This window comes from Cucurbita moschata, unplaced genomic scaffold, assembly GCF_002738365.1.
Source record: "Cucurbita moschata cultivar Rifu unplaced genomic scaffold, Cmos_1.0 Cmo_Scf00011, whole genome shotgun sequence".
In the NCBI taxonomy this organism is placed as follows: Eukaryota; Viridiplantae; Streptophyta; class Magnoliopsida; order Cucurbitales; family Cucurbitaceae; genus Cucurbita; species Cucurbita moschata.
In genome coordinates this window covers 2,184,386-2,197,385 of record NW_019268527.1, presented here as the reverse complement: position 1 = coordinate 2,197,385, position 13,000 = coordinate 2,184,386, and the positions used below count along the sequence as shown (strand labels likewise).

The 13,000-nt window shown below is 38.9% G+C and overlaps 2 protein-coding genes across 2 annotated transcripts; both read right to left on the bottom strand.

Moving 5' to 3' along the window:
• Nucleotides 1–3,651: 3,651 nt before the first annotated feature.
• LOC111449225 (probable polygalacturonase At1g80170) lies at nt 3,652–6,502 on the bottom strand. Its single transcript, XM_023089029.1, has 9 exons — nt 6,127–6,502; nt 5,918–6,046; nt 5,654–5,824; nt 5,553–5,573; nt 5,269–5,476; nt 5,109–5,190; nt 4,901–5,009; nt 4,240–4,356; nt 3,652–4,167 (listed from the first exon to the last, which is right to left on the bottom strand). Exons 1-9 carry the CDS (start codon nt 6,373–6,375, stop codon nt 3,868–3,870), a joined length of 1,386 nt encoding a protein of 461 aa, XP_022944797.1. The 5' UTR covers nt 6,376–6,502; the 3' UTR covers nt 3,652–3,867.
• A 1,192-nt stretch (nt 6,503–7,694) lies between these two features.
• Nucleotides 7,695–11,355, bottom strand: LOC111449227 (pyrrolidone-carboxylate peptidase-like). Its single transcript, XM_023089031.1, has 5 exons — nt 11,148–11,355; nt 9,672–10,015; nt 9,399–9,503; nt 8,191–8,238; nt 7,695–8,117 (listed from the first exon to the last, which is right to left on the bottom strand). Exons 2-5 carry the CDS (start codon nt 9,924–9,926, stop codon nt 7,878–7,880), a joined length of 648 nt encoding a protein of 215 aa, XP_022944799.1. The 5' UTR covers nt 9,927–10,015; nt 11,148–11,355; the 3' UTR covers nt 7,695–7,877.
• Between the last annotated feature and the right edge of the window lie 1,645 nt (nt 11,356–13,000).

Below are 13,000 nucleotides of genomic sequence, written 5' to 3'. Positions count from 1 at the left end.
GATCCCATTTATTTTAAAGTTTTTTGGATGTATTTATGATTGTGGTTTACTCGCTCACATTCTTGCGAAAGTAAGACAGTGATTATGTGGTTTTCCGCTAGACAGTGATTATGTGGTACTTGGTTTAATTCAGTGAATAAGTTAGCTGTGTAAAATTTACACTCCACGAATAATTTTAACATATGTTCGAGTCTTGAATCGCATTTGAGAAATATTTTTTAAATGTGAGCAAGGAAAACAATAGTTTTGATAGCATATAACCTTGACAGAAAGAATCGACAACTAATCACGTCTTTTAATAATACATATTAGAAACATTTTAGTCGTAACTTAAATGAAAAGAGGTCCATTTATTTAAAGCTTTTTGGATGTATAGATGTATACATCTATGTGGCTTGCTAGGCTCCTGAATATCGTTGTCATTACGCCTGTCATTTTACTGTTTCAGAATTAAGCCTCTCTTCTAATTCTTTTAATGACTTCCTCATTCTCTCTCTTTCTCTTTGTTAACTGTAAAAATAATCACAAGAACAAATAGCAATCGAGCCATGTCTTACTTGACATTTTTTCTTTCCATTATGCACCTTCCTTCAGCTAACTTTCTTTATCCATGTTATATTCTGAGGTTTTATATCGATTGGAGAGAGAAACAAAATATTTCTTATAAAAGTGTGGAAACATCTTTTTAGTAGACGTGTCTTAAAATTATGAGACTAACAGCGATACGTAATGGACGAAAACGGACAATATTTGCTAGCGGTGGACTTGAGTTATTACATAAGCATATATATATATATATATATATATATATATATATATATATATTTTTTTTTTTTTTTTTTTTTTTTTTTTTTTTTTTTTTTCTTTTTTTTTTCTTTTTTTTTTTCCTTATAAGAAAGTAAAACACTTGAAAAAAAAAATAAAATAAATAGAAGACACCCAAAATCCTAGGTTCTAAATTTGTGATAATTCACATGATTATTGATAAACAACCTTGAAATTCAGCAAGCAAATGGATGATTTAATCAACATTAATTTGATTTGGATGAAAGATATGATAAAGGCATGTTTATTATGAAGAGAATAAGTTCCTATATGCTTGTCTTTTTGAGAAGGGCATCATAATATCTCAAGCAAATTAAGCAATGGAATGGCTGTGTTATTGCTTTATTAGGTCATTTGATGGTGAAATGATTAATGAGAGTAATTGCGTTATTTTGGTTTTTGTGTAAAACAAAGGAGTGATGGAGGAGAATAGGAAGTGATATGGAATCAACGAGCAGAGGGGTTTTGAGAGAGACGTGGGTCTTAATACAAATGCTCGTGAACTTTGTTTATATCATTCTCGTGAACTACATAAATATATCCATGCTCACATCACTCTTTTATTCCCCACCGTTCTGTTTTTGCTTTTATGTTTCCATATTTATATGTGCTTTTATCATTTTGATAATTAAGGTCGGGTTGGATATTGTTTATAAATTTTCATTTGGATTCTAATTTTTTGTGAGACAATTTTATTTTAAAAGTGGTCCCACGTCGGTTGGACAGAGGAATGAACCATTTTTTATAAGGGTGTGGAAATCTCTCCTTAAAAGACGTGTTTTAAAACCATGAGATTGACCGTGTACGTAACAGACCAAAGTGAACAAGCGGTGGTTTTGGGTTGTTACAAATGGTATCAGAGCTAAACACCAGGTGGTGTGTCAACGAGGATATTGAGTCTCGAAGGGAGGTGGACACCGAGCGGTGTGCCAACAAGAACACTAGGTCCTAAAGGGAGGTAGATTGTGAGATTCCACATCGATTGGAGAGGAAAACGAGTGCTAGTGAGGGCGTTGTGCCCTGAAAGGATATAAAGGTGTGGAAACCTCTTCCTAACAGACATGTAAAAACCTTAAGGGAAACCCGAAAAAAAAAGTCTAAAGAGGACAATATCTGTTAGTGATAAGGGTGTGAAACTTCTTCCAAACAGATGTGTTTTAAAAAACATAAAGGAAAGTCCAAAAAGGACAATATCTACTCATTCTGAACTTGGATTGTTATATAGGTTCGGTAGAAAAGATTATTGGATTGTTATATAGGTTCAGTAGAAAAGATTAAATTGTAAGTTTAATTTTTAGGTTTTATACTTTTATATATTTGCATTCCAAGAGATTCATAAAATTTAAGATTTTATTAAACACAATATTTAATTTATATCTAAGATAATATAAAATTAAAAATTAAGAAATTATTAAATACAAAAGGTATACCACAAGCGTCCCCTAAAGATATCTTCAGGCTCATGGTAAAAGACATGTGAGCAGCGAGGGGACGTTTGAAGAAATAGGAATCGCCCATTGAAGATGAGGGATAATGGTCACGGAGTTATTTGAAAAAAGTTCGTCCCTTACAGAAAAAGCGGACATTTTTCTTTATCTTTTCTATCAGTTCTGGGTCGCACTTTCTTATCTGCAGGCCCTTCTTGTTCCTTCCTTTTGTTCTTGCCTTACTTTTAGCTGATTTTATTATTCTACATCTGGTTAAAGCCTTGCGCTTATCACCTCCATTTCTGTCCCAACTTCATTCTTCCCTTTCAAAAACACCCTTTCTGTGCCTACAATTTGGCTTTATTCCACTCTGAAAAAGCAAGGGACTTTCCTTTGCCAAACCTCTCTCAGTTTGAGATGTACCAAAGGTCAATGCCCTTCAAGTTTAGGACTCTTCGCCGATAAGGGTATGCCGTTGGGGCTCTTCTTCTAAGGGCACTGTCATTGTCACTGCCCTTCAACTTTAGCACTCTGCCAATAAGGGTTTATGCCTAGGCACTTTAGCATTGCTTGTAAGGTCATACTGCCAGTCAAGTTAGCATTGGATACCAGTAGTTCTTTATGTCCACTCTCTGTTTCTTCAAAAGTGAATTTAGTTTTATGGGTCGTGGGGTGAGTTGTTTCGGTAAGAGTCCAAGCCCACTACTAGTAGATATTGTCTATTTTGGTCTCACGATTTTAAAACGCATCTACTATAGACAAGTTTTCACATCTTTATAAGGAATGTTTCGTTCCCCTCCCTAACTAAGGTGAGACCTCACAATCCACCCCTTTTGAGGGCCAGCGTCCTTGCTGGCACACCGCTTGGTATCTGGCTCTGATACCATTTGTAACAGTCCAAGTCCACAACTAGTACATATTGTTCGCTTTGACTCGTTACGTATCACCGTCAGCCTCACGGTTTTAAAACGCGTCTATTAAGGAGAGGTTTCCACACCCTTATAAGAAATGTTTCATTCCTCTGTCCCGTACAATCTCACAATTTCATCCACCATCACTTAGTGGAAGTGCCATTTTGATACAATAAAATTACTCCACTGGACCACTTTGTCTTGTTTCATGACTTCTACCGTACGCCATCTTTCCCTTTCATGAAGTTGAAATTCCACCAGAAACCGCTCTGTTTTCACTTCATTTTTTGGTATCCACATTAAGAATGTTCAGAAAGGAAGACTCAACTTTGATTTGTTTGCTGGGCGTCCAATGTACTCCATTAACAATGTTCCTTCCTCCTCAATCTTCCCCTTAATTTGTACTCATCATTGTCCACTACTACCCATCTTCACATTTTTGTATATTATATCGTTCTTTCTTGGAGTAATGTATATACTACCTATAGTTCAGAGAACAATCAACCATATGATATGAACTTTAGTATTAAAAAAAAACTTTACTATACACTCAAAATATGTATATTTTCTTCTAGCAGTAGTACAATCCTTTACTTAGTAATCTATATTTCTATTTAGATTCCAAAAGGGTAGGTATAATTGTCTATGCTATGTAAAATTATGATCCTTTTAGTAGTTTAGTACAGATAGACAGGATAACAAGGTCAGAGTTCAGTGTGAACAATGTGCTGCTCAGTAGGGAGTTGGGTTTGATCTTTAGCAGCAAAGTCATTGTCGCTGGAGGTTAGGCAGTCGGCCGATGGGTGCACGACGCCATATCCGAAGCCTTGAGCAGCATGGCAATAGGTCTCCACTGTGCCATCCGTCTTCTCCAAATTGACATTGCTTAGAATTATGTTGCTGCATGGAACACTGTCGCTACAGGCGAATTTCATTGCGTTCTTGCTGGTTGTGGTTCCACTTATGTTCCGGTACATGATTTGGCTTACTTTAATGGCAGATGTCTAACAAAAACAAAAGGCATTAGCCAAACTTTGTCTTATTGATTAGTAGCTGAATATGGATTTGGATAATACCTGAGTTTCACAAGCATTAGGAGAGTCACAGTAGAATTGATCTATGATAATTGGGTTCTCAACATCTTGCATTCTCACGTTTTCAAATCGTATGGCACGAACATACCCCGAACCTCCCTATAGCCACATGAACATAGTAGTTTCCCCATTATTATTGGTTATAATTGCCCATATGTAACGGCCAAGACCCACCGCTAGCAGATATTGTTCTCTATGGGTTTTCCCTTTCGGGCTTCCCCTCAAGGCTTTAAAACGTATCTCCAAGGGAAAGGTTTCCACACCCTTATAAAGGGTGTTTTGTTCTCCTCCCCAACTAACGTGGGATTCTCACAATCCACCTCCTTTCGGGGCCCAGCGTCCTTACTAGCACACCGCCTCATGTTTACCCCCCTTCGGGGAACAGCCTCTTCGCTGGCACATAGTCCGGTGTCTGGCTCTAATACCATTTGTAACGGCCCAAGCCCACCACTAGGAGATACTGCCCTTTTTGGGCTTTCCCTTTCAGACTTCCTCTCAAGGCTTTAAAACGTGTTTCCTAGGGAAAGGTTTCCACACCCTTATAAAGGATGTTTCGTTCTTCTCTCCAACCAATGTGGGGTTCTCACACCATATGACCGTGTAAAAGTAGTATCAAAATTGTGGTTAAAGCTGTGATTCTAACCTGCCATGTCTTGATTCTAACACCATTTGTTGTCTCTCGGAGAAAGGCAGTGTCTAGCACCACCTTTGACACAATCCCCGCAGAGTTGTCTTTCCCTAAACTTCCAATGCTGATGAACACAGTTTCACAGCAAACAAACAAAGAGAATCGAATTCTAAGACACTGATCTTGTTTTGGAGCTGAATGAAATGAAACCATTTGTTAATACCTGATCCCATGTCCTGGTCCACATGATATCCCTTTCATTTTGATGCCAGAGCTAGCATTGACAATGGATATGCAATCATCACCTACACATTCATTACACAACCATTCTTAATCCATACACTTTCCAGCCAGTTTAGAGCGTGAAAACATTGGGGTTAAACCTGTAGAAATCTTGCAGTTTTGGACTACGACATTCATTGATTGAGTGATGTGGATCCCGTCCGTGTTCGGGCTGTCTCCTGGAGACGAGACTCGTACCTCCGTAATCCGAACAGTTTCAGATCGTGCAATGGTGAAATGCATCTGTTGGCTGTTTTGAATAGTAAGGCCTTTTACTCTTATATTTGAACTTGAATCAATGGTTAATGCCTGCAAGAAAAAAACATCAAATCAGAATGTGTTGCACTTGGAAAGATTAAGGTTTTTGAGGTGGTTTTGTCCCTACTGTTGGTGCTCCTTTGCAGGGCTGTAAAAAAAAAACCAGAAATGATCAGCATTTGAATTACATAGTCTAAGAAACAAGCACTGGAACAGCTCAAAATTTACCCTGGACTTGTTTTTTTTGCAGGATTCTGCCCACCATTTCTCACCGGAGCCATCGATAACACCATCACCTTGAAATGTAGCTGCATTAAGTTTTGTGAATTCCAGCCATTGTCGTGGAAGTTTTGGATCCCATTTCTCTGGTTCATCTGGTGCAATTATTGTTCCTTCAATCTGCAAGGTTAGCTCTGTTCTTTAACCATGATCTTCCCATTTATTTGGAGAAAAAAAAAAACAAAGAAATCCTTGCATAATCTTGTGTTTTACCTGGATTATCATACCATCATTGCATGGCCCTTTAAAAGTGGTAGCATTCACCAGATATCTCTTTTCTTTTGGCACCAAAAGAACTGATTTTGCAGCGCTGCAGGCAGTTTCCCATGCCTTCCTGAAAGCCTGATAGCAAAATAAACACTTTGGTTTAGTATCATCTCTGCCAAAATCATGTTTCCAAAATGGAAATGTTTATGTACTACCATGGTATCATCTGTAATTCCGTCTCCAACGGCGTCAAAACTATCCACATTCATTAGAGACCGACTCCCACGCTCGCTTTTCCACACTGGAATTGCGTATGTGTCCACCACATTGTCGTCCTGTTCTTCAATGTCGAAAGTTTCAAGCTCTTTAACCATGTCGATGTCGCTTTCAGGGTCGATGCTACCGGAAACTCCATAGGCTATGATCAGCAGGGAAAGCAGGGGAAGCAGGAAGAACTTGTCCATTTTAGTCGACTTGGTATAAGAGATTACTGAAGTGATTTGTGTTAATGGTATGATTCAATGAAAGAGGTTAGAATTTATAAGGGAAAATAAAGAACACATTTTAGTTGGCATATGGCTTGGCTTGAAAGCAGATTAAGAGGAGGTCGCCATTTTCCATTATGTCTACACGTGAAGTAGAAGAGAAAATTTTGAGGTTTCTTTGCTTTACTCTAAAACCAGCGTACCAAATTCAACACCGCCATTGATGCATCCTAGCTATCTCTACTCTGAAGTTTCTTCTATGCATGGCAAAATGTTTGACATCTAACCGAGCATAGCCCATTAGGTCAAACTGGGGTAAGACATTGATTACTATTTCAAGTATCAATGGTTCGATCTCTCCAAACATAAAGACCATTTATTATGTCTTGTCTTCAACGGCACAATAGGGACAAGGAAAGAGCAATAGACCGCCTGTAGAGCTTCCTACAAAGGAGATAAGAAAAAGCTCTTATCGACAAAATTTACATTTATCCTAGATCTAGGCATCGGTATCCCTGGGCTCAACCCTGGACTGGCGGTGGAAACTACCAAGCTGGAGTACCAAAGGGCGTTATTCAAGTTTCAACAATACTATTTCTCCAGACAAAGTACGGAAAGGTGTCTATAACTTCCCCACCAGAACCTGGAGTCCGCTTTGAAATTGTCTGCCATGTACGAAGTTGTGGGATGTATAAATGCATCGGTAGGGGAGTGTTCTGCTCCCCACGATTCCAATCCAGTGTATGCACCTATCCACCCATTAAATAGACAGTTTCTATGGGGCGTAGGCCTCTCAAAAAGTCAAGTAAAATTCTAAAAAAAATGGTGATTCATCTGGTAAGTGACATCTCCATGCTACTAATGGTTGGCTTATGGTAGTTTATATAGTTACATGGTGGTCAGGTGCTTCCATTCCACAAACCAGACCCACAAAACAGCAAACCAGCCATTCCACAAACCAGACCCACAAAACACCAAACCAGCCTAAGTGCAATGCAGGAGGGAACTACCTTTGGGGAAAGTACTAGATAGATTTAAGTGCAATGCAGGAGGGAACTACCTTTGGGAAAAGTACTAGATAGATTTAGAAAAAAATGTCAACTAACAAAAAAGCCTTCCCGAGTTTGAAAGAAGAAAAAGAACATACCCAATGTTATGATTACGAACAAACTACCTTATACGACAGAATCACAGGCCATACATGGATGAGACAAGTGCTAACATTGTCAACATTATTTGATAATATTTATGAAGATTTCCATTCATTATCAACAAATAATAATAATAGCAAAAACTTCAGCAGAAAACAAGGTTGTTTATCTTTCTTTTTTTGATAGGAGGATAGGGTTCAACAGGCTATAATGATGAAAGTTCCTTATAAGAAAAGCCCTTACTTGCAAGAAACAAAGTTCACAGCTTGGAAATGAACATTTATAGAATTGAAGGAGCAATCACAGCAACAATACAATATACAATTTTTTTTAACAAGTAGATGCAATGGCCTCTAAAAGTGAGTGAACGAAGCGCATCTGGGTTTCTTTGTCGATTTTTGAAAACAGAGGAACATGAACAAACAAGGATTTGTGACCCTTCTGTTCTGCAAATCTGAGGGAATGGTAGTATACATAATTGCAAACAAAACGACCCGCGTCGTCCGATAATATCACGTTGTAGCTTTTCAACTTCAACTTCTCTAAGATCGCCAGAGCCGAGCATGATGTCTTGAAACAATGATTCACTGTAAGTTATAATACAGATCTAAGAGCTTGAAAGGAAAAGGTAAGAGAAAAGTACCTTTTTAATTATTGAGATTTCCCCATCCTCCAAGACTATGGGAAGTTTCTGGATAATGAAGAACAATGATGAAGAATATATACATGAAAACTAATACAGAATGCATCGAAAACCATGGATATACATTGTCTCTAGTTTTTCTTTTACTTGCATTCGTTCATACTGACATGATTTATTGGTTTCTCTTCAGCAAATTGAAATGATAGTTATCCAGTACGATGGGAAGACAGATGCAAACAGTTAGTGAGTTCCAGAAGAAATAGAGAGGTATTCATCAGATTGGATCCATTTGTTTTCAAGTAAGGGGGCGGTAATCTTTCACTAGCAGACCCGTTTTAAAACCTTGAGGGAAAATTCGAGAGGGAAAGCCCAAAGAGGACAATATCTATTAGCAGTGAGCTTGGGCTGTTACAAATTGTATTAAAGCCAAACACTAGACGATGTGCCAGCGAAGAGACTGAGCCCCAAAAGAGGGAGGACATGAGGCAGTATGCCAACAAGGACGCTAGGCCCTGAAGTGGGAGGTCCCACATTGATTGGAGAAAGGAACGAGTGCCTGCAAAGACGCTGGGCCCGAGGGGGGTGAATTGTGAGATCTCACATTGGTTGGAGAGGGGAACAAAACATTTCTTATAAGAGGGTGGAAAACTCTCCCTAGCAAACACGTTTTAGAAAGCTTGAGGGGAAGCCCGAAAGGGAAAGCCCAAAAAGGACAATATCTACTGGCAGTAAGTTTAGTCTGTTACTAATGGTATTAGAGCCAGACACCAGACAATGTGCCAACGAGGAGGCTAAGCCCCAAAAGGGCGTAGACACGAAGCAATATGCCAGCAAGGACGCTGGGCCCCGAAGAGGGTGGATTGGGGGTCCCACATCGATTGGAAAAGGGAACAAGTGTCCGCGAGGACGCTGGACCCTGAAGGGAAGTGGATTATGAGATTCCACATTAATTGGAAAGAGGAACAAAGCATTCCTTATAAGGGGCGTGGAAAACTCTCCCTAACAAACACATTTTAAAAACCTTAAAGCGAATCCCACCCAAAGAGGACAATATCTACTAACAGTGGCTTGATCCGTTACAAATGGCTCACCTCCCACAGTTCATTTTCACATTGATTACTGATTTTTTCCTGAAATGTCTATGTTATTGTTATACTAGGTTCTTTTTGAAGACATAAACAGCTCGAGAAGTAAAAGAGAAAATCAACCTGAGGCTGCCATCCGAGTTCGTCTGGATAGCGGAAAGTCGCTTCGTTCACAGCTTGCGATTCAACAGCAAACCTCACCGATCCACTGTTGACCCCCAAATGAAGCTGAATCAACATCAACAAATCCTTTCCAGGTTTAGTATTCAATCTATGTGTGGTTTATCTTTGTTGGATAGAAATATTAGCTGAATACACGTTTATAAATGCTATAAACATGTAGAATTTGTTCAATAAAAGATTACCAAAACAAAATAGATAGTAAACAGAACTGACCCATACGACTTTGTTAGTTTCTGTCATGTTTGATATGCCAGAATCCAGAACTTTATAGAGCTCAGTACGAGCACCATCCCCAGCAGCATCTAGAACTGTACAACTTCCAAGGGTAACACCAGTAGGTAGCCCTCTTTCTTCCACGAAAGCCTTCAAGTCATTCACAATGGCCTCCGTAGGATTCTCAGCAACCCCATGGAACTTCTTGAATCCAGTCACGTGAATAGTAACCCCAGCTGGACCTTCAGAACCCATTTCTTTCACTTTACTGTGCAAACAATTCCCTATTGTTTGTTAATGATTTTCTGCTACTGAGTCCGCGATGAAACGCTATCGAACCTCCCCTGAAAAACCAACCAAAGAATTACTCTTTGTAAAGTCTAATGTAACCGCCCAAATCCACCGTTAGTATTACGTTGTCATCTTAGGCTTTTCCCTTTTGGGCTTCCTCTCAAGGTTTTAAAATGCGGGGAAGCCCAAAGAGGACAATATCTGCTAGTGGTGGGCTTGAGTGGTTATAAATGGTATCATAGTCAGACACCGTGTGGTGTGCTAGCAAGCAATAATGTTCGGCCCCAAAGGGGGGTGGATTGTGAGATCCCACGTCGGTTGGGGAGAAGAATAAAACATTTTTTATAAGGGTATGGAAACCTCTCCCTAGCAGACGCGATTTAAAACCCAAAAGAGAAAGCCCAAAAGGACAATATCTGCTCACGGTGGGCTTAGGTTGTTACAAATGATATCATAGCCAGACACCGGGCGGTGTGCCAATGCTGGCCCCGAAGGGGAGTGGATTGTGAGATCCAACATCGGTTAGAGAGGATAACAAAACATTCTTTGTAAGGGTGTGGAAACCTCTCCCCTAGTAGACGTGTTTTAAAAACCTTTAGGGGAAGCCTAAAAGGGAAAGCACGAAGAGGACAATATCTGATAGCGGTGGGCTTGAGACGTTACATCTAACCCCCATCCCGTCCTCCCTTTCCACGAGTCTCTTATATTTGTCAATGTTGAAAGATATAAATGAGATCAAAATTTCAAAGAACCAATGAACCCTACACAAAACTTCCCCATAATTCAACTAGGAACCATCAGATCAAACTCTTGGGGAAGAACAAAACGTTGACCTAAAGTCAACCCAGAACTTTGCATGGAACAACAATCTCCAAAACATTAGAATCTGAAATCAAAATGCATCAAATCATTGGAACTAAAAACACAATGATTTGCAACATCGCTAAGAACAGAAAAACATGAAACCAATGAATCAAAGACATAGAAATCGGACTCGTAAATGAATACGATACGATCCGAAGAAGATAACATCAAGATCATGATGAACAGCTTGAAATAAGCCAAAATCAAGGTGGCCGGAGTAGAGAAGTTGACCGGAATACAGAACCCCCTTAAGAACAGAGACAAATTAAACACAAAATCCTCTCAGAAAAAAGACGATTCCAGTGGAAGATCGGAACTCACCTTCGACGACGGCGCCGGCAGCTGAATTTTGCGAGAATTGGAGAGATTGATTGGCGGTTTCAGGAGGTGGAGAGGAAAAAATGGCTGCGGGTAGAGCAGAAACTTGGTTTGATTCCATCATTAATGAAGCTTCCCAGGCTGTCACGGCGGCGGGATTTATCTATTTTTTATTATTATTCTGACGGCGTCTTCGGACATGCTCGAATATTAAAAGAGATAATGTTAGTCATTTTATCTTCTAAGTTATGGATTTAAGACGGTTGATTAGGAACCATAATCTCTGCCGTCCGTTCATCCGTTGGTATAATTGTCTGAAGTGGGCCCTTTTGGATGGGCCCAAATGGGCCCACTGTAGCTAAACAAAGCGGCTGAATTAGGCCCATTAGTAATTTGAATGATTAATTTTAAATATATATAGAGAGAGAGATTTTTTAATCTTTTTCTAATTTTGAATATTCTTTATTTCCATTTAGGAAGCTTCGTAATTACGTTCTTTTGGTGTGGACCTCGTCTTTTGTTTTTTCTTTTTCATTCGTGGGTTCTCTTCGGTTTTATTGATTTTGTTTCAAATTTTCTTTTTTTTTTAAAAAAAAAAAAAAAGAAATTTTGACACGATTGTTAGATTTACTTATAATTTTTAAAGAGTCGTATGAAGTGAAAATCTTACATATTGTTCTATAAAATATTATGTTTCATCAATTATGATTATCTAGCCATTTGAATATAGATGATAAAGTGACTCAAAATATGATTTTTGGGATGCAATTTGAAGATCTTAAATCAATTTTAGTGGGTAACGAAACCTTACTTAAAAGGGTGTGGAAACCTTTCTCTTGCAGATGCGTTTTAGAGGGGACCGACGTGCACATAACAATCTGTTTCATTGTTTTAGAATCAAAACCTCGATAGTTCTATAGGTTAGGAGATAAGCTAAGCAGAGAGGTTTCTAAGTAAGAAGACGAGCTCCAAACTTATAGCAAATTTGCTGCGACGTTGCAGTGTTTTGAAGTTTGGTGTTGAAGTTTCAATGTAAGGAGTGTTTGAAGTTTGGTGTTGAAGTTTCAATGTAAGGAGTGTTATTAAAAATGAGATTCCACGTCGGTTGAAGAGGGGGACAAATCATTTTTTACAAGGGTGTGAAAACCTCTTCCTAATAGAACCGATTTAAAACTGTGAGGTTGACGGCGATACGTAACGGGCCAAAACGGACAATATCTACTAGTGGTGGGTTTAAGTTGTTACAACAAACATTAGAGCCAAAAATTGAGCTGTGTGCTGACTCTAGACTCCAAAAATGATGGATTGTGAGAGGTTGACGGCGATACATAACGGACCAAAGCGGACAATATCTAGCAACAATGAGCTTGAGTTGTTACAACTGACATTAGAGCCAGAAATCGACTCTAGACCCCAAAAGGATGGATCATGAGATCTCACATCAGTGGGAGAGAAGAACGAAGCAAGAAAGAAGCATTGCTTAGAAGGGTGTGAAAACCTCTTTAGAAACATTTTAAAACCATGAGGCTGACGTCGATACATAACGGGCCAATACGTACAAAATCTACTGACGGAGAGTTCAAGTTGGATGAGTGGGGGTGGGGATTTTTTGTTTCAGAATATAAAACCACCGCTCTAACGAGATGGTTGCTGTGTCGCCTTACCTAGAGTTAGTACTGATATTTCGTACAAACTCGTACAAATTTAATAATCAAGGTTCCCTAAGAAAACTTATAAGAACTAAGGCATTACAAGAGATACCTTCCATACTAATAAAAGTATCACTCGAACAAAATATGCACAATCCATTCCACAAACCATTTCTATCATTAGAAGCAAATTCAAACTTGCCAAAT